A 27,799-nucleotide genomic window follows, 5' to 3' on the forward strand; every position below is an offset into this window, starting at 1 on the left:
CTCCTCCATGGGCCTCGAGACCGGCGGGTCGAACAGGTGTAGCTCATCTCCAATCACTCCACCGGCCTCGCTCCCATGTCCCTCGGCCCCGCCCCACTCGTCACAGTATTAAAAGTGTCCAGTACTATCTCTGTCTTTGATGGCTTAGTAACAGTATATAAGTGTAATACATCAAATGTTGCACTCAAAATACCTCATACACACAAGGGTTTTCCTTGCTGTCAGTTGACAAAGCTAATCCTTAGTACATCATCATTTCAGAGCTAGGTGCAAAAATCCTAACCAATTTTAAAGTAAAGTGATAATGGAAAGACAAATAAGAGTGTCAGATGGTACATGATTTATTTACTCCAGCTGCCATTACAAAGGAAATGGTACTTGGCCAAACCTTTATACAAGAACATAGTTTCTTTTGACTGAAACACATGCTCATTTGTATCAACTTCCTGTCCACAGCTCCGACCAGCGAGCCCACTGGCCTGTGTGTGGATGACATCAGCGATACCACCATCTCTCTGAAATGGAAGCCTCCAGAGAGGATGGGCTCAGCTGAACTCGAAGGCTATGGGGTTGAATACTGCAAAGAAGGCTGTAAGTATCGGATGGTTCAAAGATTTATATCTGTGACAGAATTTCTGTAAATGTGTTTATAATAAGAATACAGTAGTTTTAAAAAAAAGTTTGCCGATTTTGATTTTGATTTTGATCTTTAAATAGATTTTGCCTCCTATTTCCACTAAGGCTGCATTAATAAAAAAAAAGCACATATGGTGAAATGTAAATTCAATTAAAACGAAATGGTTTAATAATTATTTTTTTTTTAATGAAGAAATGATCCTCCAGAAATAATTCTGTATGCCGATTTGGTGCTCAAGAAACATTTATAAAAAAAAAAAAAAATCATAATCTTTTGATGAAAATAAAGTTCGAAACTACAGCATTTATTTAAAATTGAAATTTTATTATTATTTTTATTAACAATGTAATTTTGAACTTTTTTTTTAATCAATTTAACACATCCTTGTTGAATTAATGTAATCCTTAAAAAGGAATTTTAAGTTTCCTTAAAAAAAGTTGCATTGACCTTAATAGCCTTTTTGAGCGGTAGTATAGCTTCATAAATTAAGGTGTAAAACATATGATTTTTTTTTAACTGCATCAGCGTACTATTTAGAATAAATTCTCAATGCTCTGTGTTTGAAACTTTTATTCATCTCTGTAGCTGATGAATGGATTCCTGCATTGTCGGGTCTCACAGAAAGGACCTCTGTGGTCATCTCTGACCTGCCAACTGGAGAGAAGATGCAGTTCCGTGTGAGGGCTTATAACATGGCAGGCCCAAGCCTTCCTGCCACATTGCAACAAGCAGTCACCATCCGTGAAATCATGCGTGAGTTACACAGAGAAAGATCTTAAAATGTTATGATAGCTATAAGATCCAAGATGGCGCCGCACATGGCTGCTTCAGTGCTTGGCTCTCCAGTGTTTGTACTGTTTTTGTTCGTTTTTCCTGTTTTTTGTTTAACAAACACGATCAGTTTCACCAGGGATGAACTGCTGAACATTCGGCAGAACACACCACATTATATTTTTCCGGATTTCTATTATACAGACGTTTTACTGAACATTGTTATCGGAGGAGCAGCGGCGCTGATCAAGCGCTTCAAGACGCGCAGACGGGGAAAGCGAGCGGGAGCGCTCGTCAGACTCAGGAAGCGTGGATTTCGAACGCCGTTGCCTAGCATCCATCTCGCAAATCTCCGCTCTCTACCCAACAAAACGGACGAACTCCTTCTGCTCTCTCGGACAAATAAGGATTTCTCTCACTCTGCTGCTCTGTGTTTCACGGAAACCTGGCTGAATGACGCCATACCGGACAGCGCACTCCATCTGCCGGGCTTTCAGCTGTTTAGAGCGGATCGCGAAGCAGAATCAACGGGGAAATCGCGCGGCGGCGGGACATGCTTTTACATCAATGAACGGTGGTGTACAGATGTAACTGTATTAAAGAAGATGTGCTGTCCTGATCTAGAAACGCAGTTTATCAACTGCAAGCCGTTCTATTCGCCGCGGGAGTTTCACTCGTTCATTCTGGTTAGTGTTTACATCCCTCCTCAAGCGCAAGTAAGTCTGGCTTTACAGAAACTCGCTGATCAGATCACAGACACAGAACAACAACACCCGGACTCTGTTTTAATCATTCTTGGGGACTTTAATAAAGCCAATCTCTCCCGTGAACTGCCAAAATACAGACAGCATGTTACCTGTCCCACCAGAGACAGTAATATACTGGATCACTGTTACACCACAATAAAGGATGCATATCACTCTGTTCCACGAGCAGCTTTGGGACGTTCTGATCACTGTCTGGTTCATCTTATACCGACCTACAAGCAGAAACTTAAATCTGCTAAACCTGTAGTAAAGACTGTGAAGAGATGGACCAGCGAAACAGAGCAGGATTTACAATCTTGTTTTGACATCACAGACTGGAGCGTTTTTGAAGCTGCTACCACCGATCTGGACGAACTCACAGAGACCGTAACATCCTATATTAGTTTCTGTGAGGATATATGCATTCCTACCAGGACTTATTTAACATTCAACAATGATAAGCCATGGTTTACAGTAAAACTCAGACACCTTCGTCAGGCCAAAGAGGATGCCTACAGAAATGGGGACAGGGTATTGTACAATCAGGCCAGGAACACACTGAACAAAGAGATTAGAGCGGCTAAAAAGACCTACGCTAAAAAGTTGGAACACCAGTTTACTTCCAACGACTCTACTTCAGTTTGGAGAGGACTGAGAGCCATCACAAACTACAAGACACCATCCCCTTGCACTGAGGCTAATCAACGACTTGCTAACGACCTGAATGAGTTTTATAGTAGATTTGAAACCCCCAACACCCACTCTGACCATCTCCCTACAAAACCATTAACACCTCCTGCAATCCCCCTCTCCATACCTCCTGCTCTTCAAATCTGTGAAGATGATGTGCGCCAGGTCTTCAAGAAAAACAAAAGAAGAAAAGCACCAGGCCCAGATGGCGTTACACCAGCCTGTCTGAAAACCTGTGCTGACCAGCTGGCCCCCATCTTTTCACAGATCTTCAACAGATCTCTGGAGTTGTGTGAAGTGCCTTCCTGCTTCAAACGCTCAACCATAATCCCCATTCCAAAGAAACCCAAGATAACAGGACTTAACGACTACAGACCTGTGGCTCTAACGTCTGTCGTCATGAAGTCGTTTGAAAAACTGGTTCTGTCTTATCTGAAGGACATCACTGGACCCTTACTAGACCCCCTGCAGTTTGCGTACCGAGCAAACAGGTCCGTGGATGATGCAATCAACATGGCATTGCACTTCATCCTGCAACATCTGGACAAAACAGGGACTTATGTGAGGATCCTGTTTGTGGACTTTAGTTCGGCTTTCAACACCATCATCCCAACAACCCTCCAGACCAAACTGACCCAGCTCTCTGTTCCTAGCTCTATCTGTCAGTGGATCACCAGCTTTCTGACAGATAGGCAACAGTTAGTGAGACTGGGGAAATTCATGTCAAACAGCTGCTCCACCAACAATGGTGCCCCTCAGGGATGTGTTCTCTCCCCTCTGCTCTTCTCCCTGTACACCAACGACTGCACCTCTAAAGACCCCTCTGTCAAGCTCCTGAAGTTTGCAGACGACACTACAGTCATCGGCCTCATCCAGGACGGTGACGAGTCTGCTTACAGACAGGAGGTTGAGCAGCTGGCTGTCTGGTGCAGTCTTAACAACCTGGAGCTGAACACGCTCAAAACAGTGGAGATGACTGTGGACTTTAGGAGAAACCCCCCTGCACTTTCCCCACTCACCATCATGAACAGCACTGTGACTGCAGTGGAGTCATTCAGATTCCTGGGAACCACCATCTCTCAGGACCTGAAGTGGGACAATCACATTGGCTCCATTGTGAAAAAAGCCCAACAAAGGTTGTACTTCCTTCGCCAGCTGAGGAAGTTTAACCTGCCACAGGAGCTGCTGAAACAGTTCTACTCAGCCGTCATTGAGTCAGTCCTGTGTACTTCAATTACTGTCTGGTTTGGTTCAGCTACAAAATCAGATATCAGAAGACTACAGAGAACTGTTCGGACTGCTGAAAGGATTATTGGTGCTCCCCTGCCCGCCCTCCCTGTCTGTGTGTTGTTGTCTCTGTTTACTGGAAGCTTATGTCACTAAAACAAATTCCTTGTATGCGCAAGCATACTTGGCAATAAAGCTCTTTCTGATTCTGATTCTGATTTAAGGTCAACATTTCAGAGTGATGCTAGAGGTTCAAATATATCAGCTTTTTGTCTTCTAGATTGTGTTTAGAGACACCATATGTTAATGCCTCTTGCTACAGATGAGTCAACCTGATAAAAGAATGAAACTATGCTTATAAATGCTAATGTGCAGGCAAATGAGCTTTATTTTTTAAGTGAAGATCCATCTATTGCATCGCATTACAGTTCACTGTTGGGAAGGAAATGAGATAGCAAATGAGATGTGGTAAGACAGGCTATTATATTATAATAGTACACCTATTATAATACACCTATAGTTCATAGTACACCTATCTGTATATCATGCTAATAGTATTTAAAATCTGTAAATTATGTCCATAATACTTATCTGTATAGTTATTGTACATATTATAGACCTTGTATATTCTGTACTTACTGCTTATTACACTTCTGGTTAGATGCTAACTGCATTTCGTTGCCTTGTACCTACATGTGCAGTGACAAAGTTGAATCTAATCTAATCTTATCTAATAAGATGCCGGGCCATCATGTGAATTACTTGCATTCTGTTATTGCAGAGCGACCCAAAATCTGGCTACCCCGTAACCTCCGCCAGACACTCATCAAGAAAGTAGGAGAAACGATTAACCTGGTAATCCCCTTCCAGGTGAGAAAAATCCTCCTTAAGATTGGGTTTGAAATGTGCACATCCCTATCAAAATTATAATGCGGAACAAGTGACTAATCCATTCAAAATTTTTTAGATTTGCATGAAAAGATCCAGCAAAGTAATGCATTGCTGTATCCAGCAGTATTATTTGTCGCAATGTGAAACCATTGGCTGTCCTCCTTTGATGCAGACTTTGACCTCCAACATTTTCCATCAGCTAGAGCTTCAGTGTTTGGTAGACTGTAACTTCTCCACTTGTTTGTTAAACAGGGTTAGTTTGTGAAACATAGATCTTCAGCCTCTCACTCTATAAATACTCTGAGCTCTATGGCTGAAATTTAATGAAACAGGCTGAATACAGGTGGTAGTCAATAACACAAGTCTGAATGGCATCTGTAACACTCCTGTAGTGCCCAAAAACATCCATCCATCCATCTATCTATCTTTGTCTGTCCCCTCATAAAAGTACTTATTCTTTGTTTTTTTGTTGGTAATATAGTTAGTGAACAATGAGATATCTTGACTCGTTCTTCACCCACCTAACTTTTAAGGGTAAACCACGACCTCAAGTGACCTGGATAAAGAACGACGAGCCTCTGGACCCTAAGCAGGTCAGCATACGAAACAGCGACACTGATACCATCCTCTTCATCAGGAGATCTGAGAGAAAGGATTCTGGGAAGTATGAAGTTCAAGTGCAAATTGAGAATGTGCAGGACAGGGCCAGTGTGAATATACAGATTGTTGGTGAGTTACTAGGACCTGTTTGACAGCATACACAGTAAATTGAACTTGTATCGTCGACTACATTTGACACAATTACACAAGAATAACATTCAGTTTGGAGTACCAGAATATGTTATCTTATTTACGATACAAGTGTGTTTGATTGTATCAGTAAAATATTGTTCTTTTCTACTGTCAGACCTGCCAGGCCCACCCCAAAATTTAAAGATAATAGATGTTTGGGGCTTCAACGTTGCCCTGGAGTGGAAACCACCCAAGGATAATGGAAACTGTGACATCACAGGCTACACCATCCAGAAGGCTGATAAGAAAACCATGGTAAACCCAAACATACAAATTTGTGTTTTTGCTAAAATGGAGAATTTTATTTTATTTGGATAATTTCATGTTTCTTTCACATAGTCATACTGCACATATATACTTTTAGAGTACATACAGTATGTCAAGTACTGTTAGTAATCAAACTCGAATAGAGAGAAAGAGTTGGTGGGTTTGTAAGCCTCCCCGTGCCTGCCATCTAAAGCAGCTAAGCTTGTGAGCACTATAATTGAGTAATGTATGTACACTATTCATCAGTAGCACAGTGGTGCAGGGAGACTATGAGTTTATAGCCTCTCTTGTGACATACAGTTGGCCAGTGGCACTGAATTGTGGGCCAGCGGAACAGCACCCAGAACATCCAGTACCCAAAGCTCCAAAATGACCCTTGCCGCGCACCAAATTAGAGCACCTGTGCCTCCTTCTGTGCAAGCACGCTGTAATCTTAGCCCACGGCCTTGCCCTGATTTAAGTGCTGTCATTATAGTGGTCTCTTTACCCCTTTGTACTCTTGAGCCACTAAGGTTAGCGGCTAAATAAAAAGCACCCGGTTTGGGTTTCACCTCACATTGTTACTAGAGCTAGTCTATTTCTCTCCCTGTGTTCAGAGCAGCAGGCAGGAAGACACCGGATTATCAAGTTTCACAGGACAATCTCAATCAGAAATCGGAGATGCTCTGCTGCTAAATATAAAAGCACTTTAGGCAGCAGGCTTTGGGGCACATTCATGGGCAGGCCATTTACCTGCTTCAACATATACTGCTCCCACAAACATACTGTAGTGATGACACTTTGGCTTAATACATGCGTTAAGCAATCCGGCAGCATTTTCCACATTGTCTATAACAATGGACAATGATTTTTCAGTGGTATAGCCAGAAATCTGAGAACCACACTACAATGTTTTAGATTAGCAAGGATAAGTAGTGACATACAGTAGTTCCCACATACTGTTTGCTGGTGACCCCATGGCACAGTGGTTCACTATGAACATGCAGTGTTTTATACCCATTTTTAAAGTAACACTGGAAAAACGAAGGAAACAAATTTATAAATATTAACAAATGGCAGGTTTGTGCTTAAAAATCTCATGCAATTTTGCCTTTCAGGTAAAATTATTCTTCTTCACGTCCCCATCCCACAATAATTACAATAAGAAATAAGTGTGACTTAAAAAAACATCCACAAAATCATACTTTTTCAAATGAACTACCATTCAATTTTTGATGTTGGTAGGATTTTTTATATTTTATTTTTAGTCACTTATGCTTACCAAAACAGTTATTTAATAATAATAATAAAAATAAATAAATACAGTAAAACAGTCTAACATTTTTACAGTTAAAAAAATACTCTTTACTATTTCACTAAATATTCAAATGTAATTTATTTCTGTGATGGCAACAGTGAATCTTCAGCAGCCATTGCTCCAGTTTTCAGTGTCACACGATCCTTCATTTCATTTCTTATTACATTTTTTTACTTTAAATATTGATCAATTTAATACATCCTGGTGAACCAAAATATTAATGTATTTCTAAAATGGTGGTATGTATATATAAAACGTTATTTTATGGATATTTGAATATTTTCATATAACATATATGGTTTTGTCAGTTTCAGAGGAGAACAGATACAGCTTTTAATCCGAGTGTGTGTGGTACACAGTATAGGACTAGGTTTGTGTGGTTTTTCTCTACTTTGCAGGAATGGTACACCGTGTACGAGCAGTACCGGCGCACTAACTGTGTGGTCTCAGACCTGATCATGGGGAATGAGTACATGTTTCGTGTGTATGCCATGAATATGGTGGGTCTGAGTCCAGAGCTTTGCATCTCCAAAGACAGCGCCTACATCCAGAAAACAGGTGATGGTTTGTGTCCAGACACTAGAATCTCGTGCCTGCTTACTGGTATGCAGTGTTGATAGCGTGAACACTTCTGGAGGTATGAAGTGGTTAGGCTGTCAGTATTTAAAGTTTTTAAATACTCCCCTGATCTCCATATATATGTTTTGGTTTTCTTTACAGGCATTGTGTACAAGCCTCCTTCCTACAAAGAGCATGATTTCTCTGAGGCCCCCAAGTTCACACATCCTCTCGCGAGTCGCTCAGTTATTGCTGGATATAATGCTACACTCAGCTGCTCCGTAAGAGGCATCCCAAAGGTGAGCAAACGTGACCATAGTTATCAAAGGTCATGCACTATACTGTAGGTCCAAATATATGAAACACCAAAACATCAGTCATTTCTGCTTCTTCAGCAATTCTAGAGAATACAAGTCTACATTGTAAGATAAAAAAGATCACAGTTAAAGTTAAAAATGTTGTTCCAAACCTGTCACAAACTCTCATGTCACAAACACAAATTAAGATAGTTTTGAGGAAATCTGAGTTTTCTGACCCTCAATAGAAAGCAGTGGAACTACCATGTTCAAGGCCCAGAAACATAATAAGGGCATCATTAAAATAGTCCATGTGACATCAGTGGTTCATCCATAGTTCTATGAAGCACAGAACACTTTTGTTCATTGCACACAAAAAGCATTCTCATAGCTTCATAAAATAAGGTTGAACCACTGAGGTTGCATGTAACGATGCCCTTACTACGTTTTTGGGCCTTGAACATGAAATTTAATCATGTCCTCACTACCTTTCTAGGCCTTGAATGTGTCAATTACATTGCTGTCTATGCAGGGTCAGAAAGCTCATGGATTTAATAAAAAAAAAATCTTAATTTGTGTTCTGAAGACGAACGAAGGTCTTACAGGTTTGGAACAACATGTGGGTGGGTAATTTTCATTTTTGGGTGAACTATCCCTTTAAGTAGGCTTCCATACTTTCCCCTATGCTGAGGATTGTAACTGTAAGCTTTTGGTCTCATTCAGACACAAGAGCATCATGTGAGGTCACTGATGGGGTCTGCTCCACAGTCAGCATTTTAATTCATCCCAAAGGTCCTCACTTTGTTCATAGGGATATTGTCATGCTGAAACAGAAAAGATCAAAACAACTAGAACTTTGAAGAGTCCAGATTGGTCTATTTTTGAGCATTTTTTGTGCATAAAAAAATTAATAAAATTTGTATCACCCTGCTCCTGAAATATTTAATGGCTTAATATATATTACAAGCTAGTATCTTAGCCCAGATATTAATATTATATATTTAATATTAAGATATTAAAAATAGTATCTATCAATGTTTATATATGAAAATTGTCAAGACAGCATACGAAATTGTCGTATTTAAACCCTTTTAAATCTATCTCAATCTTTTGTGCAGCCTAAAATCACATGGTACAAAAACAAGATGGACATTACAAATGAGGCCAAGTACCGTATGTTCAGCAATCAGGGTGTGCTGACTCTGGAGATCCGTAAGCCGTGTCCGTTTGATGGAGGTGTGTACATGTGTAAGGCGGTCAACGACAGCGGAGAAGACGTAGTAGAATGCAAACTGGAAGTTCGCTGTAAGTACATGCCTCTCAAGAGCTATCTAGAAATTAGCATAGTAAGAGTTGATGATAAAATTCAGTGTTAAATATCATATACTAAAGACAACATTTGATTTGTCTATTAATTGCATTTCTGTTCAAAGGCCTGTGGTCAGTAAGATGTTTGTAATGTGTGTGTGTATATACATATATATATATATATATATATATATATATATATATACCGGTATATATAGATACATACATACGTACATATGTGTGTGTATATATATATATATTTATGTTGAAAACAGTTGTGCTGTTTAAAGGGATGGTTAACCCCAAAATGAGCATTCTGTTATCATTTACTCACCCTCAGGTTGTTCCAATAATTTTTTTTAAAGAAAAATCAGATTTTAAAGAATGCTGGTAAGAAAACAGTTGCTGGTCTCCATTTACTTCTATAGCATTTTTTTTCTATGAAAGTCAATGGGGACCAGCAACTGTTTGGTTAGCCACAATTTTAAAAAATAGTTTCTAGTGTTCATTAGAAGAAATAAACTTGACAGAAGTTTTATATTTTGAGTCAACCATGCCTTTAAATGTTGTATGAGGGACCATAATCAGTGGCATCCTATGAATGAAACTTACACTCTAAAAAATGCTGGGTTGTTTCAACCCAATTTTGGGTAAAATATGGACTAACCGAACTTTTGGGTTAAAAATTTAATTACAAAATTTAACCCAACAGCAAGGTTAGTCTATATTTGACCCAGTGTTGGGTTGAAACAACCCAGCATTTTTTAGATGATAAAATGAAAGATATATGCTGAGACATATAGATCAAAATCCATTTATGCTTCTGGCTGTAATAACATTTTATTTTATAACTAAACAAACAAACAAAAAGTCTAGAATTACACTTATACTTCAAACAGAACAAAGAAACGTGGATAGCATGTCTTGGCATAAATTGAAATTTTCATTTTGGTTAATAACTGATGGATTTGACCTAGAAGTGTGTCTGAAGTTCCAAAAATGGATCTATCCAGTGATCCATGATTTCTGCTGTGTGTCATAATTTAATACTTCCTCCTTACTTCCCGTTTCCCTCCACATTCAGCTAAACAGTGAGCTCGGGTTTGCTCTGTGTGAAATGTGTCCAAGGTAAGCATGACAGTGCCCCATGTGTTGTCATCACACCCACACTGTCTGTACTTTCTCTAACAAGTCTCAAGTCCAGAATGACTGGGTGCTTCTCAATACTGAAATTGATCAAACTCTGCCGTCATGAAGAACAAATCAGTTCTCTAAAAGCACTGTGAGGAGAGTGGAAGCTTTCAGAGGAGTTACTTTTAGTTTAGTTTTATATTTTTTTATATTTTATACAATAAAAAATGACATTTTATTATAATTGTAAAACAATTGATTTATATTTTAATAGATTTTAAAATGTAATCTATTCATGTGTTGAAAAAGCAGAATTTAGCAGCACGTGATCTTCATACCGATTTGGTTCTCAATAAATATTTTTTATTATTATGAATGTTAAAAACACTTTACCTGCATACTATTTTTGTGGTAATATTTTTTTGATTCTTTAAAGATTTTTTTTCTTTTTTTAATATTTACTATCAGTTTTGATCAGTGTAATACATCCTTGTTCAATAATAATTGTTAAAGTATTCATTTCTTACAGAGAGAATAAAAACTTACTGAGCCCAAACTTTTGAACTATTTCAGCAGGTGCACTAATTCATGTTTGAAATCCTGTATGATATAACATAGGATATTTGGGATTATCCACTTCTATCTAAATATTTTTTTTAAAGAATAAATCATTTCAAATTAACATAAAATGTTATAATCTGACTTAAACAAAACGGGCTTATCGGTTTCAAAGGTGTAGCTTTGAAATGCATGCAAGTTTGTTGTAGGTCACACAGATGTATAACAAATTATTTTGAACTTCACTGAAGGTAACTTTATATAATTCTACAGTAGTAGTCTTTTTCCCCCTTTGTAAATGCAGGATGTAATCTACTAATGGTTCTTTCACTTCATCGCAGCTCAAGTCACAAAAGAAGACATCAAGAAATGAGAGAGACGTAATGGGTTTGGAGAAACTGTGACACTTGTCCTCTTTCTGTCTTCTGTCCTGAAACTGATCCCATGACATGTCCGTGATCAAATGACAGAGCAAAGAAATCTATCAGTGGTTTTCTTCATTTGCTTGTGCTCCCCATTTCTCACTCAAATCCCATGGTCTGTGCTTAGGTGTGATGTGCTTTTCTTTATTGCTAGGGTTCATTTTTTGTTTCATTTTTTGATTGTATGCAAAACATGCAAAATAAATGTAAGAGTTTTGTGGATGCTTATTGTCTGGTTTTCATTTTAAGTAGCTATATAACTCTTTTGCACCAACATTTTAGGGAGTTGATTTATCCCAACACAAATATTATTTCCATTCTTTGGTTGCATTTCTCTCCAAATTTCGAGAGATTTCTTAGAACTACGACTTGTCACTCATGCAGACGCATTTGATCACCTGAGAAACCACAGTCACACTGAGAGTGACAGACAGGTGTCTCTGAGTTTCCATACATCATGATGACGCACTCTCCTGTCTATACCAGCGATGGCACAGCTATCAGTTGCATTCTTTAGGCACTCACACGGCCCAAAGTATGTCCCAGCAACAACAGGCTACTGGTATTAATATAACAAAGCCCACACAAAGTCCATCTGGAAGCGTCAACTCACTGGTATTATCCGTGAGAGCAGAAAGCATGGCTGGCCTGAATGGCTTTCTTCTGGATTTTCTCCAGTGGCAATTTGGAGGCAGGTTTGAGAGGGTGAAATGGTTGAAATGAAGCCCAGACATACCATCATGGCCGAGGTGTCAAAATGACTGTGGACTGCCTACTCCATGTTGAAGTTTAGCAATTTCTGTCATTGTTCTCACACAAACATAATTGATAAACCATATGTTTTCGAATCTGGAAATAAAACCTTCAGTTTAAAATATAGAATTTTAAAAGCGAATCCAGTCTTTATAAATATTTTTCAATGGAGCCACTGACTGGAAAGCCGTCTGAGGTAATGCAGAGGGTGCATTTGAATGACAGATCATTCACTAATACGGTCAGCAGGCCGATATTTCTTCATTAACACAGTTCAAACTCTGTACACCTTGTCTGAAGAGGGATTGTTTTTATATGACATGTTATTAATCAGTAAGGCTTTCAGTGTCCGTGACGTGCGACTTTAAGATGCAACCCGAGACAGACGGAACACAGTCTATGACAACGTTGACAAGAAACTAAATTGGGCTGGCAAATCCCTAGAGTTTTTATTGGTCTGTGACCGTGTGCCATTACATTACGACACAAGACTGATGTAATATGGATGTCGACATTTTTACCCGTTTCCTGTTACTGTTTTTTTTTTATTATTATTTATTTATAATCTTTAAACGACTGAATTGCAATTATTTAAACTTTTGATCATGTTATGTCCTACGGCGCCCTCTAGTGTTTAGGCAAATGCGAGCTAGTTTAGCGATGCAACTGCCTATGAATGAGATTACTTTTTTTCTCCCTAAAACGTATTATCTAGCTTTTTCCAAGTAAAAGAAAAAAGGAAACACACACAAAAGATTTTAAACCCCGTATATTTAAACTCTGTATCCTCAAAACAAATCACTTTGATCAGTATTTATACATCCACATTAATGTAACATTGCAGCAGGACAGAAATGTCAAATAATAAAACAGTTTCTTAAAAACAGTCCAGACTAGCTGACCAGACACGGAAAGAGCTCCCAGAATGGATGCAAGTTTGGTCTTGTTACCTGAATCACAGGGAGAATATGGTCAAGGTAAATCAATACAAAGCATTCCTGGAATAAAATCTTGGGAGAAAAATCACTTTATCAAAAAGGTAAAATATCAAAAGAAAACGGTTATAAAAATAGCTAATCAGCCCCCCTGTGGACACATCCAAGTATGAGTGGGGAGTGAGTAACCTGTTTGAGACGATGATGATGATGATGACAGGAAATGGATCATGTCTCATTATTGCTTGTGATACATGATGCTTTAAAATGTATGATATTGTTGAAAGAGCCAACCTGAGCACTGTATACACCACAGAAAGAAAAGACATCTCTTGATTCTTCTTTTTTGTGTGTGTCAATAACACGAATGATTCCTTCATGCAAGACATCAGACCTCCCTTTTATCTCTCACCCCCAAAACACCTACGTATCTCACAGCTCGGGGTGAGTCATGGGCCTCTATAATTAGACACGTTAAATATTTTATGAGAGACTGGGAAAAATAGACTGCCCCCTCCCCCAAGCTTGTCAGACACTGAAAATACCTGCATTTGAGGGTAAAAATACATCAAGCTTGTTGCATTTTTTAACATGTGAAAATTAGTACAAAGAGAAAGTGCAGTGTTAAACTACTTTTATAATATGAATCTTGACAAAACTGGATTAAAAAAAAAAACATGTCAATTAAATCCTTAAAATTTGGCTGTAACATGAACAAGTAGAGATGAATCTTTAGTAACGAGACTGCATTTTTAGCCACTATATAATCTGGAGAAGACCTGATAAAATGTCAGCTCCAGATCTGCATCTTTCGCCCTGTAGACATTGATATGTAAAATTACTGAATTTCCAGAACAATGATTGTTCCAAAAAAAAAAAAAAAAAAAGACAAAATAAATGAAAGAGAATGACAGCACCAATTAATAAAAATTTAACTTAAGCTTCATTAAGACAGGTCTCGTATAATGAATAGTGAATAAGGTCGGAGTTTTATAACATTCGTTTTTATGCATTCATTGCTGTTTTGCTAACATTATGCTCGGTTGCTACCTCATGATATGCAAATATAACCATTTAAGCAAACTGATTCTGAATCATGATGCAGATCTTTGTAATGATCAGCGTGAACTGGGTGTAACATATGGACTCACAGCTGTCTGAAAGGCAAGTGCCACATTAACATTCAGAAAGCATTCTGAAACAACAGAAGATAAAACAAAATTCCCACTACACTTTTAAATGAGTGTTTCTGCTGTGAGGATTTCAATTATAAAACCTTAAATTCTACAAAAAAAAAAAAAAGAGGAACAAGCCTGAATAAGAGCTAGTGACTGCTTCTTTGTGGTTGTCTGTGCTTTAAGGGGCATCTGCTACAAAAAGGTTGTATTTTCCTTCAATTTATATTTATCGAACACTAAAACGGTGCTACAAGCATCTCCTCTGAACTGCTGTTTGACTGAACAATTCATAAACATTCACATATTCATTCAAATGCAGACAGTTTCAATTTAGTAATCGGGAGCAGATGTAACATGTTTTGTCTCTCTAAAACACTAAACAAACCCAAATAGTTTCATATTCTTGTTGATACTGAACTCAACAGTGCTAATGACATTTTCACAGCATTTTTCTCTGTGCACACATTCATAAAACAAAAAATAGTGTCAGTTTATAATGTAAACATGATGTGAAGAGTCAATCAGTTTGGGTCAGTCAGCGACATTGTGTATGAGAGTATATTTACAGCTGACATTTTGTGTTTGAAACAGCAGGACTGATGGGATGCTTGTGTCACCGCTCTGCCATTTATCTCTCTGGAGACTCAAAATTAGATTTTAACAATTCTGGTGAACTTTGACTTTCTGTGGGCAAACAGTAAACAAACAAACAAATATCACAAACCTTTCATGCAATGATACACAATGAATCTTACAGTCATTTTGCATTTTAACATGGTGTGGTAGTGTTCTCTCATTTTGTGCTTGGACCGTAAAACACAGCCTACGATGGGATGTAGTGGGGGCTGCCGACTTTTTTTTTTTGTAAATCTCGAGGCACTTTTTTGACATTTTCATTCAGATGACCTCAGGAGTTGAACATTGCAATGGTCCCCTTGCATATCTAACTAAATCAACATCCCAAATGACAGTACATTCTTAATAATGCACCAATAGTGCATGTGTGTGTGGTGTGTACGTGACAACATCCTGCGCCAATGTAGTAGTGTTCATGCTATGAGAATAAGTGTGTGAAAAGACTGTTAAAAAACTGTTGAGGAGGTGAGGATTTAGAAAATTTTCACAAAAAGGAGTGCCAAACATGTGGCTAATCCCTGGCTGGAGAAAGGGGGTGAGTGAATGTGAACGAGGAAGACAGATGGCAGAAGAATTAAAGACAATGGCAGAGAAAGTGAGAGAGGGAAGGAGAGATGGGAGGGGTGAAGGGCTCAGGCGAGACACCCTACTGGGGGTAGTTGTTCTGTTGCCGGCGTTTAGCAGACCTCAACTTCTCAAAGCGCGACTCCATCTCTTCGAGAACCTTAGGGGTGTACCGTACCACCAGCTTCACTGTACCCTGAGCTGCCTTCAACAGCTCCACAGCCTTCTCATGGTGCTCTCCTTCTACACTCTGAAAAAGTTTACATGCACTTTAAGAGTTCAATTTCAGCTATAAAAAAATAAAAAATAAAGTTGTTCCAACTGAAATCACAAGTCCGGTTTTTGCTTGACTTCATTCAGCATTTATATGCATCAATTAGATTTAAATTTTGTGAAGCTCAGTCTGTCTGTAAACATTCTTTTCACATTACAAATTATTATATTAATCTATTATTAAATAAGAGTTAAATTAGGAATATAAATATACATTGTCATAAAATGTATTATGAAATATTATCAATTATCTGTGCCTGTTTAATGGATAGTTCGCCTTCGAGGGAACATCGAACTTCATCGAACGACACTTTGGGGGAAGCCCCTCAGCGTAGCGCCTCTGAAGTATGAATGAAACTGAGCCAATCTTGATTGGTGTTGCGTCATGACGTAATGTGTGACGGCATACGCGGAAGCTATAAAAAGGACACCGGCACACAACAGAGACAGCTTTCTGTTCTTCAGCAAGCGCTCTGTCTTGTTTGTCTTATTTGGTGTTGTATTGTCTAATAGTAACAAGCATTATTATGGCGAGCACAAGCAGTTTCACGAGGTGTGTGCATCCCTGCCTACGTTATATCACGGGTGGGGACACACACCATATGTGTGTGCATTGTTTGGGAGTGCAGCATGCGCGGGCAGCTCTCGAGGAGGCTGCTTGCGAGGATTGTGAGAGATTGCCGATCCATGTGCTGCGCTCCCACCTAGCCGTTTTCAGTGGGGATGGCCAGGCTCGCGAGCCCCGTGGTGCAGGACCCGCGTCCGCTGAGGTGGCACGGCAATGCTCTTCAAGCCCACCATGCGGCTTCTTCCGCACGAGTGGAGAGCCCGGTGCTTGAGCTGTCTGCTTCCGAGAAAGTAGACGTGCTCAGCATCGAAGGCGGGGATTTTGGGGATGACTCGCCACCCCGTGTCCCCGCATATGAGGAGCAGTACATGGGGAGCATACAATAGCAGTACTGCAGGCGTACCAGGCCGACCTTCTTAAAGATATTGATGAGGGCGGAACTCCGGAAATTATTGCAGAGCTGAGGAAGGCTGCAGATTTGTCTCTCTGAGTCACCAAGGAAACGGTGGTCTCGGAGAGACACTTATGGTTAAATCTGTCAGGCATAAAGGAGAAGGACAGGGCTTTCCTCCTTGATGCCCCGATTTCACCTTCTGGCCTGTTCGGCGACTCAGTTAATATCGTCGTCGACAGGTTTCAGGAGACAAAGAAACAGTCTGCAGCCTTCAAACAATACCTCCCTCGCCGCTCGAGGCCTAAGAAGCCTGCCCCAAGCGGGCAGCCGCAGCCATCCGCCAGCTCCTCTGCCTATAGACAGGCGCAAAAAGAGAGCGCCGCTTCTAGAGCCCCCCCTCAGGCAGCCTGGGGGCATAGACGATGCTCTCAGCCGAAGGCTCAGCCTAAGCCGGGCAACCTGAGGTCCGTCCTGCAGGCGAAGAAGGCTTCAACGAAGAGGTCCTAGCCAGCCTAGGCCCTCTGCGGGCGGCCCCACCCGTGGGGGAGCGATTGAGGTCGCCTCCTCCGCGGAGCCCGCAGGAATTAATTAATAATTAATTAATAACGATTAATACCCAAGGGTCAGCCTCGAGGGGCTGGTCCCCTTAGTAGAGTATTTCGATGCATGGGGAAATCTCACGAATATTTCTCCTCGGGTGTTGGAGCAAGAAGTAAACTCTCTGCTGGTAAAGGAGGCTATAGAACGTATTCCTCCTCCAGACAGGGAGTCCAGGTTCTACAGCCGCTACTTCTTAGTTCCCAAGAAGGATGGGGGGTTGCGTCCAATAATAGATCTCAGGCACTTGAATCGGTCTCTGAGGAGATTCAGGTTCAAGATGCTCACTGTTCCTATCATCGTGAACCAAATTCAATCCGAGGATTGGTTTGTCACGATAGATCTGAAGGACACATACTTCCACATTTCCATTCTTCCATCTCACAGGAAGTTCCTGAGGTTCGCCTTCGGGGGCGAGGCGTACCAATATCGGGTTCTTCCATTTGGCCTAGCTCTCTCCCCTCGCACATTTACAAAATGTATGGCTGTATGGATGCAGCTCTAGCTCCGCTGAGGCTTCAGGGTCTCAGGGTTCTCAATTATATCGACGACTGGCTGATTCTAGCCCAGTCACAAAAGCTGGCAGTTCCTTGCCCACATACAGAGCCTGGAATTGAGACTCAACACGAAAAAGAGCGTGTTGGCACCAGCCCAGAGAACCACGTTCCTGGGAGTGGTGTGGGATTCGGTCACGATGCGGGCACAATTGTCTCCTGCACAGATCGAATCCATCCTGACCACGGTGACCAGGATAAAGCTAGGCCAGGCCATCACTGTAAAACATTTCCAGAGAGTGTTAGGTCTCATGGCAGCAGCATCCAATATCATTCCATTTGGTCTCCTGCACATGAGGCCCTTGCAGTGGTGGTTGAAAACCAAGGGGTTCTTCCCGAGGGGAAACCCATTTCGCATGATCAGGGTTACGCACAGATGCCTTCGTTCCCTATCTGTGTGGAAGAGAGCTTGGTTTCTGTCCCAAGGTCCCGTGCTGGGAGCGGAAAGCCGTTTCTGGCTGGGGTGTGGTCATGGACGGCCGCTTTACGAGAGGTCTATGGCAGGACCATCATTCCTCCTGGCATATAAACTGCCTGGAAATGTTGGCGGTGTTCCGAGCTCTGAGGAGCTTCCTGCCGGATCTCAAGGGTCATCACATCCTTGTGAGGACGGACAATATGTCGGTGGTGGCCTATATAAACCATCAAGGGGGTCTGAGGTCTCGCCCTCTATGCAGACTGGCGCATCAGATCCTCTTGTGGTCCCAAGGGAAGTTGTTGTCTCTCAGAGCAACATACATCCCAGAGAATCAGAATCAGGGAACAGACATCCTGTCGAGGCAGGGGCTGAGGCCCGGGGAATGGAGACTCCATCCCGAGGTGGTGGAGTCAATATGTCAGAGGTTCGGCCCAGTGGAAGTGGATTTATTCGCGTCTCAAGAGACGACTCACTGTCCACTGTGGATCTCCCTCACACATCCAGCCCCACTGGGGTTGGATGCCATGGTACAGACGTGGCCGAGGCTGCATCTATATGCCTTACCCCTATCGCTCTGCTCCTGGGAGTTCTAGAGAGAGTTCGTCGCAATGGCATCAGTTTATTATTGGTAGCCCCACTGTGGCCGGCCCGAGTATGGTTCTCAGACATAATATTACTTCTGGACGGCCCTCCATGGGAGCTTCCCATCAGGAGGGACCTGCTGACACAGGCAGAGGGCTCAATACTTCACCCTTGGCCCGAACTATGGAAACTGTGGGTCTGGCCCCTGAGGGGGCACAGTACCGAGAGGCCGGCCTATCAGCAGGAGTAGTGGAGACCATACTCAGCTCTAGAGCTCCCTCCACGAGGAAATTGTACGGCCTAAAATGGAATGTTTTCACCGTTTGGTGCACAGAGCGTGAGGTGGACCCAGTTAACTGCCCAGTGGCTTCAGTGCTGGAGTTCCTCCAAGATCGCTTCTCAGCTGGTCTTACCCCGTCCACTCTCAAGGTGTACGTGGCTGCCATTTCAGCTTTCCACGCTCCTCTGAGTGATGGGCCTGTGGGGAGACAGCCGTTGGTCGTACGTTCGGATGAGGAGAGACTTCACTTGCTCTGCCCTGTCAGAGCTCTGAAAATATATATCCAGAGGTCCTCCTCATGGCGGAAGTCAGACCAGTTGTTAGTTTGTTTCGGGTCGCCCAAGAAGGGGCTTCCTGCTTCCAAACAGACCATAAGCAACTGGATTGTCCAAGCTATATCTATGGCCTACCAGGTGCGCAATTTGCCTTCACCTCTGGCCATGAGGGCTCATTCTACCAGAGGCATGGCGTCCTCTAGAGCCCTCCTCTCATGGGCCCCCATCCAGGAGGTCAGCGATGCAGCAGGATGGGCCACCCCTCACACTTTTATTAGATTTTACAGCCTGGACATTCCATCGACACCTGGCACCCTTGTGCTCTCGTCCTAAGTGTGCCTGTGCGCAGCTTCACACTAGGACAGGCAGGGCTCGTTGTGGCATAGTGGGTACTCGTTCCCCCAAAGTGTCGTTCGACGCAGTTCGATGTTCCCTCGAAGGGGAACGTCTCGGGTTACGACTGTAACCCTTGTTCCCCGAGAAGGGGACCGAGAACTGCGTCCCTTCGCCACACCTCCCCCTGCCTGGGAGCGCTTGCTTCATCACAGAAGCTGTCTCTGTTGTTGTGCTGGCGTCCTTTATATAGCTTCCGCATATGCCGTCACACATTACGTCATGACGCAGCACCAATCAAGATTGGCTCAGTTTCATTCATACTTCAGAGGCGCTACGCTGAGGGGCTTCCCCCAAAGTGTCGTTCGACGCAGTTCTCATTCCCCTTCTCGGGGAACAAGGATTACAGTCGTAACCCGAGACATTCTTCCAAGAATGAAAATTCTGTCATCAGTTACTCACCCTAAAGTCGTTCTAAACCCGTAAGACCTTTGTGCTTCTTCAGAACACAAACTAAGATATTTTTGATGAAATCCTAAAGCTTTCTGACCCTGCATAGACAGCAAAACAACTGACACGTTCAAGGTAGTAAGGACTAGATCGGAGTAAAAAAATATTGATTTCTCAATTTTAATTGATTGTCCTTTCTACAAAGACAAATTGATTCTTGTGACTTAAGAATCGATATTGTTAAGCCTGTTTTCAGTTAATGCACTGTAACACCTCTCATCCAATAAATTGCAATAACCTTTGTGCTTTTTGAATTTTGATTTGAAACTAACTCAGATTTCAAATTCTTTACATTTTATTACAGTATTGGAAAATGCCATTTTGGCTTTGTTTAATGTGGAGTGACAGATCGCTGTAGTTCCTCAGTTCAATAGAAGCAGCAGCGCGAAGCATGTGAACTGATCATCTCCTTCGCTTTAATGCCAGCTTCAGCACCAGGTAAACAGAAATAAGGATTTAAAGGCATGTTAAAAGAAAGAGTACTTCCTGAAATCCGCATCTTGTCTCATGTAAATCACTCAATCATTGATTCAACCTTGAAAATAAAACGGCAATATAACAGCATGTCACATAACGTCAAGTTTACCTCAGAAAACACAAATTCTGTGACCATAAACTTGTTAGTTAAAAAAAAACTCTACATAGGAGCATTTTGCTAAATATATGCACCATATAACATTTTCATCCATTTTTACTGTGCTTCAGTGTTTAATTTATGTTTGAATAAATACATTTTTATGACAGCCACCAGAAAAAAAAAAAAAAAAAATTGGAATTCGAGAAAAATAATTATGCAACTATATTTATATATATTTTCATTGAGTGTAATTTAAACGTTTGTAAACAGGTTGTATACATATCAGTTAATTTTAACCTTCGGCATAGTAATGTAGTTTTTCTTTTTATGTAGCAATTAGATACTGAATCTGATCAGAAATCAAATCAAGCTTGTGAATCACAATCGAATCTAATCGAATCGGCAAATCTGTGTCAAAACCCAACCCTAATAAGGACATGAAATTTTATGAAGCTATAAAAATGTTTTTAGGGGTTTTTTTTTGCACAAAGAAAACAAAAATAATGATTTCATGCAACATTTTTTTCTCTTCCATGTCAGTATTCAACGAGAGTACCACGACACATCTACCACATCACACGTATGCGTGGTGGAACTATGCAGGGTCAGAAAGCTCTCAGATTTCATTAAAAATATCATCATTTGTGTTCCGAAGATGACAGTGGTCTAACAGGTTTGGAACAACTTGAGGGTGAGTAATTAATGACAGAATCTTCATTTTTGGGTGAACTATCCCATAGCTATAGCTATGTACATACCACTCCATTAACAGACAGCATCTGATCTCCTCTCTTCAGGCCGCCGTGCCGATCAGCGATGCCTCCAGGAATAATGCGGGAGATGTAGATGGGTGAGTTTTGTTCCTTCCCACCCATGATGTTGAACCCCAGTCCTTCCTCCGTTTTAGGGAGCTCTACCACACGTGGATGAGAATGACCCTCACTGGCTGCAAATGCAGCCACTGTAGCCTGGGAACAGAGTGAAGATGGTCATAAATCAAACACTTCTGAGTGGCATAAACAATTGATTAGTCTTGTGCAAAGGCAATACGTGTGCATGTACATAAATGTTTTGTTTAATCAATTCAATACTGTTTTTTCATCAAGGCAACATTAAATTGATCAAAAGTGTCAGTAAAGACATTTACAGATGAAAAATTCAATTTAAAACAAATGCTGTTCTTATGTTCCATTTATCAAAAAAATCCAGAAAGAAGAAGAAGAAAATTAACAACTGTTATCAAGATTGATATTCATAAGAAGTGTTTCTTGAGCACCAAATCATACTAGGATGAGGATCATGAGTAATGCTGCTGAAAATTCAGATTTGCAATCACAGAAATAAATTACATCTTAAAATGTTAATGAAAAAAGTTACTGAGTTATTTAAATAAAAAAGGCATGTTGTAAAAATTATATTTATTAATATAAAGACCTATTTTATAAATAAATATAATTTAAAAAATATGTTTAACTTTCTGACAATGCTTGTGATAAAAATAGTTAGTAGAATACTGTTAGTTACAGAAAAAAACTTTTAAATTAGCATATTTGCTAACTTACCTTTGCTGTTGCATTCGCTCTCACCTCTGGGCTGCTATTTATGTCCACGGTCTCATACACATGCTCATACACCTGAAAATTACAGAACACTGCATGAATTACACAAATACAATACAAGCTCTACAGCCTTAAAGTTTTTCAGCACTAGTTAGTTCTCACCAGTTTTCAAAATTGCTACGAAAGTACACAACACAGACAACTTCAGTTTCAGTTTCACTTCGCTCCCATTTAGTTAAAAACACAAATAAATGCACAGCCATTTGCATTTGCACTCTGCATCGAAGTGAATGAATCGCGTTTGTGCCAAACACTAACAAAGCAAAAAACAACACTCCCCTTCGACCCATGAATGTTGCTCTCAGTTAATGTATGCAATCTCACAGTCTGAAGTGTCTGTCACACATTCTGTTGTGAATAAGCAAAGCTTATTAATTATGAGACACAAATGCATCAAAGTATTATAGTCTTTTGCCACATCACAAATTGTGACCTCAACACAATGATTTTAAACCCAAAAGATGAAACTACTCCAAAAAATACTCAATATTAACCAGTTTTCTCAAATAATTTAAGTGAACAGATGCCAACATTGTCTTCTATGATGTGCAACAAAAACACCTCTGCTAAAAGCTTAGAGAAAGTAGTTTGGTGTTTCATGACCCTTTAAACTGCCAGGTAAACAAAACCAGATGTACAATTTAAACCAGATTTCCAGAACCTGAGACAGTTTCCCAGATCCATTGCAGTTTAGTCACATCTACATTACTTGTGAATCTTAATTCAACCTTAAAAAGCTGTTTAAATTCATCTGGATCAGATCTTCAGTAAATAGCCACCAGAAAAACAGCAAGTGTGTTTAAACCAGCTGTAATTGGTGAGGGGAATGCCATGCTATGCCATTAAGAGAATACAATATCAAATCAATCTCTTTACATGGCTTGCTCTTGATGCTTTGCCTTTGGTTTCATCTCCCATTTAGGGCTGTTGTTATATGTCCACCACACTGCCTCAGCATTCAACTCCAAGTCATGCGTGTTTATCTGAGAATCAAGCATGCATTCGGCTTCAGTGCAAAGGTAAATCTTTAAGATGCAAAGCTGATGATTTACCAATCAACTATTTTATGCATCCATCACAAAAGGTACAGCACTTAAGTCATGCAACAGCCTAAACAAGCATTTCCAGAGAAATCATGGGTGGCCTTGAAGTCAAAATATGCAAAATCTAGATCATTTTGTCCATCCAGAGACCAGGTGTAATAAGGCTGCATAGCCACAGAAATAAGTGAAAGGTCGAATGTTTCAGTAAACTAATGATGCATTTACAAGTCTCGCACTCAACAGTGAGAAGAAACAAAATAAAAGTACAGTACAGTTTTTTTTTAAGCGACCTAAAATGCTAATATAATTGATTAAATGTTTTTTATTAGTAGTATACAATTAGAAATGCAAATTACATCAGTAAAGTGATATACACTTTAATAAACACTTGTTTTAGCAAAGACGCACAAATAAATTAAATCCTTTTATGCTTTTTATTTAGCATAAACAAAATAACAGTTTTTAGTTTTCACAAAAATATGTTTTCAACATTAAAACAAACATCTCTCTCTTAGATTGTTGCTGAAAACTGAAAATACAGTTTATGACAGACCAAATCATTTCGGATGAATGCTTAGATTTATAGACAATATCACATCATACGATGATCTTCATTAACTCTGTCCAAAACCTCTTTAAACCTATGCAAACCAACCTTTCCACAAATCTTTGCTTTCAGAAACGCCTGCTTTTTTCTAGGCTCTAAAGCAAGGCAAAGAAGCGCATCTCTGCTGTGAGCATCACTTGTGCTGAGACTTCGGTGAGCTCGACAGATGACCAAGCAGCAGGGAGGAGACCACTCGAGTGCCAACTGTCTTAGATTCACTACATGGGCAACAGAACACTACAGAGTTGTATGCCCAGTATGAAACAGACAAATGGATTGATGCTATTTGTGGACATCAGAATCAATATCCAGAATTCACAGTCCTTCTACACAACAACAACTACCCATGTACTACACTAATGAGCACTATGTCATAAGCATTAATGATGAGGGCAATTTAGTACTTGAGTGGAAATGGGGGTGGAAGGATTGGTGAGCATGAAGCAACTTGTTTTTTTTTTTTTTTTAATCACTGGTCTATGTTGTTTTTTGGTACCTTCATCACACCTCGTTGTCTTTGTTATTTGCATAAAACATGCCAAAATCATCTGCATATAAGGGCTTTCACACAACCTTTCCTTCACAGCCTTTCGTCACTCTCAGCAAACATGACACTTTCTAAAGATGTGCGCTCTTCAAAACCAGTTGATACATAATAAACACCTTTTAAACAGAGCCAGATTACAGACTTCTCATCATGCAGTTGTACATGTGTGTATCTGCGTTGTTATACAGAGAAACCTCACATCTTTTCTTGCTCTTTCACATTATGGATAACGTTTAAATCTTCTTTGGATTAGAGGATGTGATTTTGCATATGAGTGGTTTCAGTTGCTCCTACTTTTTTTTATAAATTATGGTAAATTTACGGTAGATGTATGGCAAATCTGTCTGGCAAGTCATGATTTGTTAGTAAAAATTATTGTAAGCAGATTTTATTTCAGATTTCAAGAATAAAGATTATATAATAAAGTTATTATATTTTAATTGGAATCTGTTCCGAATGGTCAAATCTTTAATAATTACAAGCACGGTTATGTAAAAGACAAACGAAATCATTATGGGCAATCAAATGGCCTTAAAATAATGCCCAATATTTTAAGTGCAATTACGCACTTCAAAGTAATGTCAATTAGCTCCTACACAGGTGAACAAGACAAAACAGCCTGCACTTTTTACACTCAAGAGTTACAAGATGACATAAGGACGAGCATTCATTTGAATGCAAGAATGTGATGCGGTCATTCTTACCTCCCGCACAGCATTGCAGAACTCGCTCTGCAAAACCCTCTGCAGTGCCTGCAGCTTCTGGGGAGGTACTTCCCCTGTTTTCTGGAGTTTGTCCAGCAGCTCGATGGCACGAGAAATGTCTGGAAAAGAACATATGCAAAACTGAGGGCAAGACCGAGGCTGTGGACAATCATTTGCATCATTCAATCTGAAGATGTTGTCTTTGGCTGTGAGCATCAGGGGCGTAGATTACGCGGGGGACGCGGGGGACGTGTCCCCCCCACTTTTATCATCAAGAAAAAAATTTTTCGGGCAAATGTGGTTGTATAGAGGTTTTCAAGAGCTGGTGTGAATAAATATAGATTTAAACTCAAAGAGACATGATAGTCTGCGCATGACCTGATGTTTTTTCGGACCGAGAAGGCGAGATGAACGTCACAGAGCTCTAAACTCTCCTGCAGTGTGTGTGTGTGTGTGTGTGTGTGTGTTTCATTCATACTCGAAGCCGGAGGGCGCTCTCGCGCAGAAAGTCATATCAGGAAACTCATATGGACAACAGTGTCCAGGGAAATAATGGGGCGGACTAAGCTTTTGAATGATATAGTTTATAATGTTGCAAAAGCTTTTTATTTCACACAAATGCCGATCTGTGGATCCTTCTATTCATCAAAGAATGCTGAAAAATTACTCATCTGTTTTAAATATTGATAATCAGCATATAAGAATGATTTCTGATTAATGTGACACTGAAGACTGGAGGAATGATGCTTTGATCACAGAAATACATTACATTTAAAATATATTCAAATAGAAAACAGTTATTTTAAAAAGTAAAAATATTTCACAATATTACTGCTTTTGCTGTACTTTGGATCAAATAAAGGCAGGCTTCGTGAGCAGAAGAGACTAAAAATCTTACTGTTAAAAAACTTTTGACTAGTAGGCCTAGGCTATATAGCTAGATTACAGAAATGTTATATCTTAATGTTATATATGTGTGTGTGTGTGTGTGTGTGATTTCTGTCCCCCTCACTTCTGAAAAGATGGCTACGGCCCTGGTGAGCATATATGCCTTATATTCATTACATGGTCAAATAAATATTTCAGAATGTAAATGATCTCTCCTTAAAACCAAATAATTGTTTGTTGTGATTTTTTATGATGAAAATAATTACTATTATGTTCATTATTTTTTTTATCAAATTTCTCTACAAAGAAGAATGAATACAGTTCGTTAATCAATCTGAAATATAAAGTAAATTCTAAACGAAAGACCTTTTGGTTCTCAGCTTCGACCATGGAAGTAACTTAGGTTTCTTCATTCTGAAAAATGTTTTTAATCATATGTTTGTACTACTAAAGACACGAATATCAAAAGAGATGCAAAGATCTCTGATCATAATAAATCAGCGCTTTTGCTTTTGCTAACGTTAATCGACTAGCCAACGCTCACTCTTCACTATTTAAAGCCCCATAAACTGTCAGCTGGACTACAAATAAGACGCTGGTTGTCAGGATGTCACCGAAAGACTGTTTCTGCTGGTTTAGTACAATCAAATACACTGATCTCTAATATTAACGCTGTCCTGGAGTGACCAAGCTAACAACGCACACAAAAGATCACTGCTCCTGACAGCTAACGTTAGCCTGGTGTTTTACTCTAACGTTAACTGAACGTAAACACGCCGCTTTAACGACAGAAAAAATATTAATTCTTCACTTTTTATATGCTTTCGTAAACTTCGTGGAATTTACTGAATATTACGAATGATCCGATACAGTGAATGGCCGCTAGCTCGCTGTCGTCCACTAATCCATCCTCATGAAGTGACAGCGGGATGTTAAGAGCAAAAAGCGTGATTTACAAAGGCTTCCGAGCATTACATTCAACAGAAATCATTTCTGTTACCTCTTTCCAGACGCACAGGTTCTCCTAAAGAGGCCATTTTAGCCCTGGATATTGAGTTTGCGTTTGGCGACAGCTCCAGACTGGCGACTCGGCTGCTGCTTGTTGCTGTTAGCTAGAGCTTAACCCCTTAAGCGCTGTGGCTAATGCAAAGAGATTACAGGGCGAGTCAAGAGCATCATTCCTGCGCTACTTCTGTGCAGACACTTTACATACCACAAGCGCAATTTAATTTTGAGCAGCCCGAGGAAATATTTGATTTTATTATATATGTGTATAAGGTACTAGAAGTCGTGCTATATTATGAATATAGTTACAGGGTACTGTTTGGTACACTACAGTGGAATTTATGTAATCATTTTAAATAAGTTTTTAC

At 40.1% G+C, this 27,799-nt stretch overlaps 2 protein-coding genes across 2 annotated transcripts in view; one reads left to right on the top strand and one right to left on the bottom strand.

Moving 5' to 3' along the window:
- LOC132121009 (myosin-binding protein C, cardiac-type-like) overlaps nucleotides 1-11,753 on the top strand; it is a 36,152-nt gene extending 24,399 nt beyond the window's left edge. Inside the window, exons 24-32 of the mRNA XM_059530211.1 lie at nucleotides 457-591; nucleotides 1,223-1,390; nucleotides 4,853-4,941; nucleotides 5,496-5,691; nucleotides 5,870-6,009; nucleotides 7,717-7,876; nucleotides 8,039-8,175; nucleotides 9,291-9,477; nucleotides 11,511-11,753. Coding sequence (XP_059386194.1) covers nucleotides 457-591; nucleotides 1,223-1,390; nucleotides 4,853-4,941; nucleotides 5,496-5,691; nucleotides 5,870-6,009; nucleotides 7,717-7,876; nucleotides 8,039-8,175; nucleotides 9,291-9,477; nucleotides 11,511-11,542 — 1,244 coding nt within the window. The 3' untranslated portion in view covers nucleotides 11,543-11,753. The remainder of the gene's footprint in view (nucleotides 1-456; nucleotides 592-1,222; nucleotides 1,391-4,852; nucleotides 4,942-5,495; nucleotides 5,692-5,869; nucleotides 6,010-7,716; nucleotides 7,877-8,038; nucleotides 8,176-9,290; nucleotides 9,478-11,510) is intronic.
- A 1,345-nt stretch (nucleotides 11,754-13,098) lies between these two features.
- Nucleotides 13,099-27,576, bottom strand: lin7c (lin-7 homolog C (C. elegans)). The gene is made up of 5 exons (XM_059530217.1): nucleotides 27,427-27,576; nucleotides 25,539-25,657; nucleotides 22,581-22,652; nucleotides 21,777-21,986; nucleotides 13,099-15,907 (listed from the first exon to the last, which is right to left on the bottom strand). Exons 1-5 carry the CDS (start codon nucleotides 27,461-27,463, stop codon nucleotides 15,740-15,742), a joined length of 606 nt encoding a protein of 201 aa, XP_059386200.1. The 5' UTR covers nucleotides 27,464-27,576; the 3' UTR covers nucleotides 13,099-15,739.
- Between the last annotated feature and the right edge of the window lie 223 nt (nucleotides 27,577-27,799).

Source organism: Carassius carassius, chromosome 3 (assembly GCF_963082965.1).
Source record: "Carassius carassius chromosome 3, fCarCar2.1, whole genome shotgun sequence".
Classification (NCBI taxonomy): domain Eukaryota; kingdom Metazoa; phylum Chordata; class Actinopteri; order Cypriniformes; family Cyprinidae; genus Carassius; species Carassius carassius.

What these genes read in the sequence shown, in the direction of transcription:
- lin7c (XM_059530217.1), bottom strand. Translation starts at nt 27,463, where the DNA reads ATGGCCTCTTTAGGAGAACCTGTGCGTCTGGAAAGAG. An exon ending in ACCTGTGCGTCTGGAAAGAG is followed by an intron (nt 25,658 to 27,426) that starts GTAACAGAAATG and finishes GTTCTTTTCCAG; the next exon opens with ACATTTCTCGTGCCATCGAG. An exon ending in GAGCGAATGCAACAGCAAAG is followed by an intron (nt 21,987 to 22,580) that starts GTAAGTTAGCAA and finishes CTCTGTTCCCAG; the next exon opens with GCTACAGTGGCTGCATTTGC.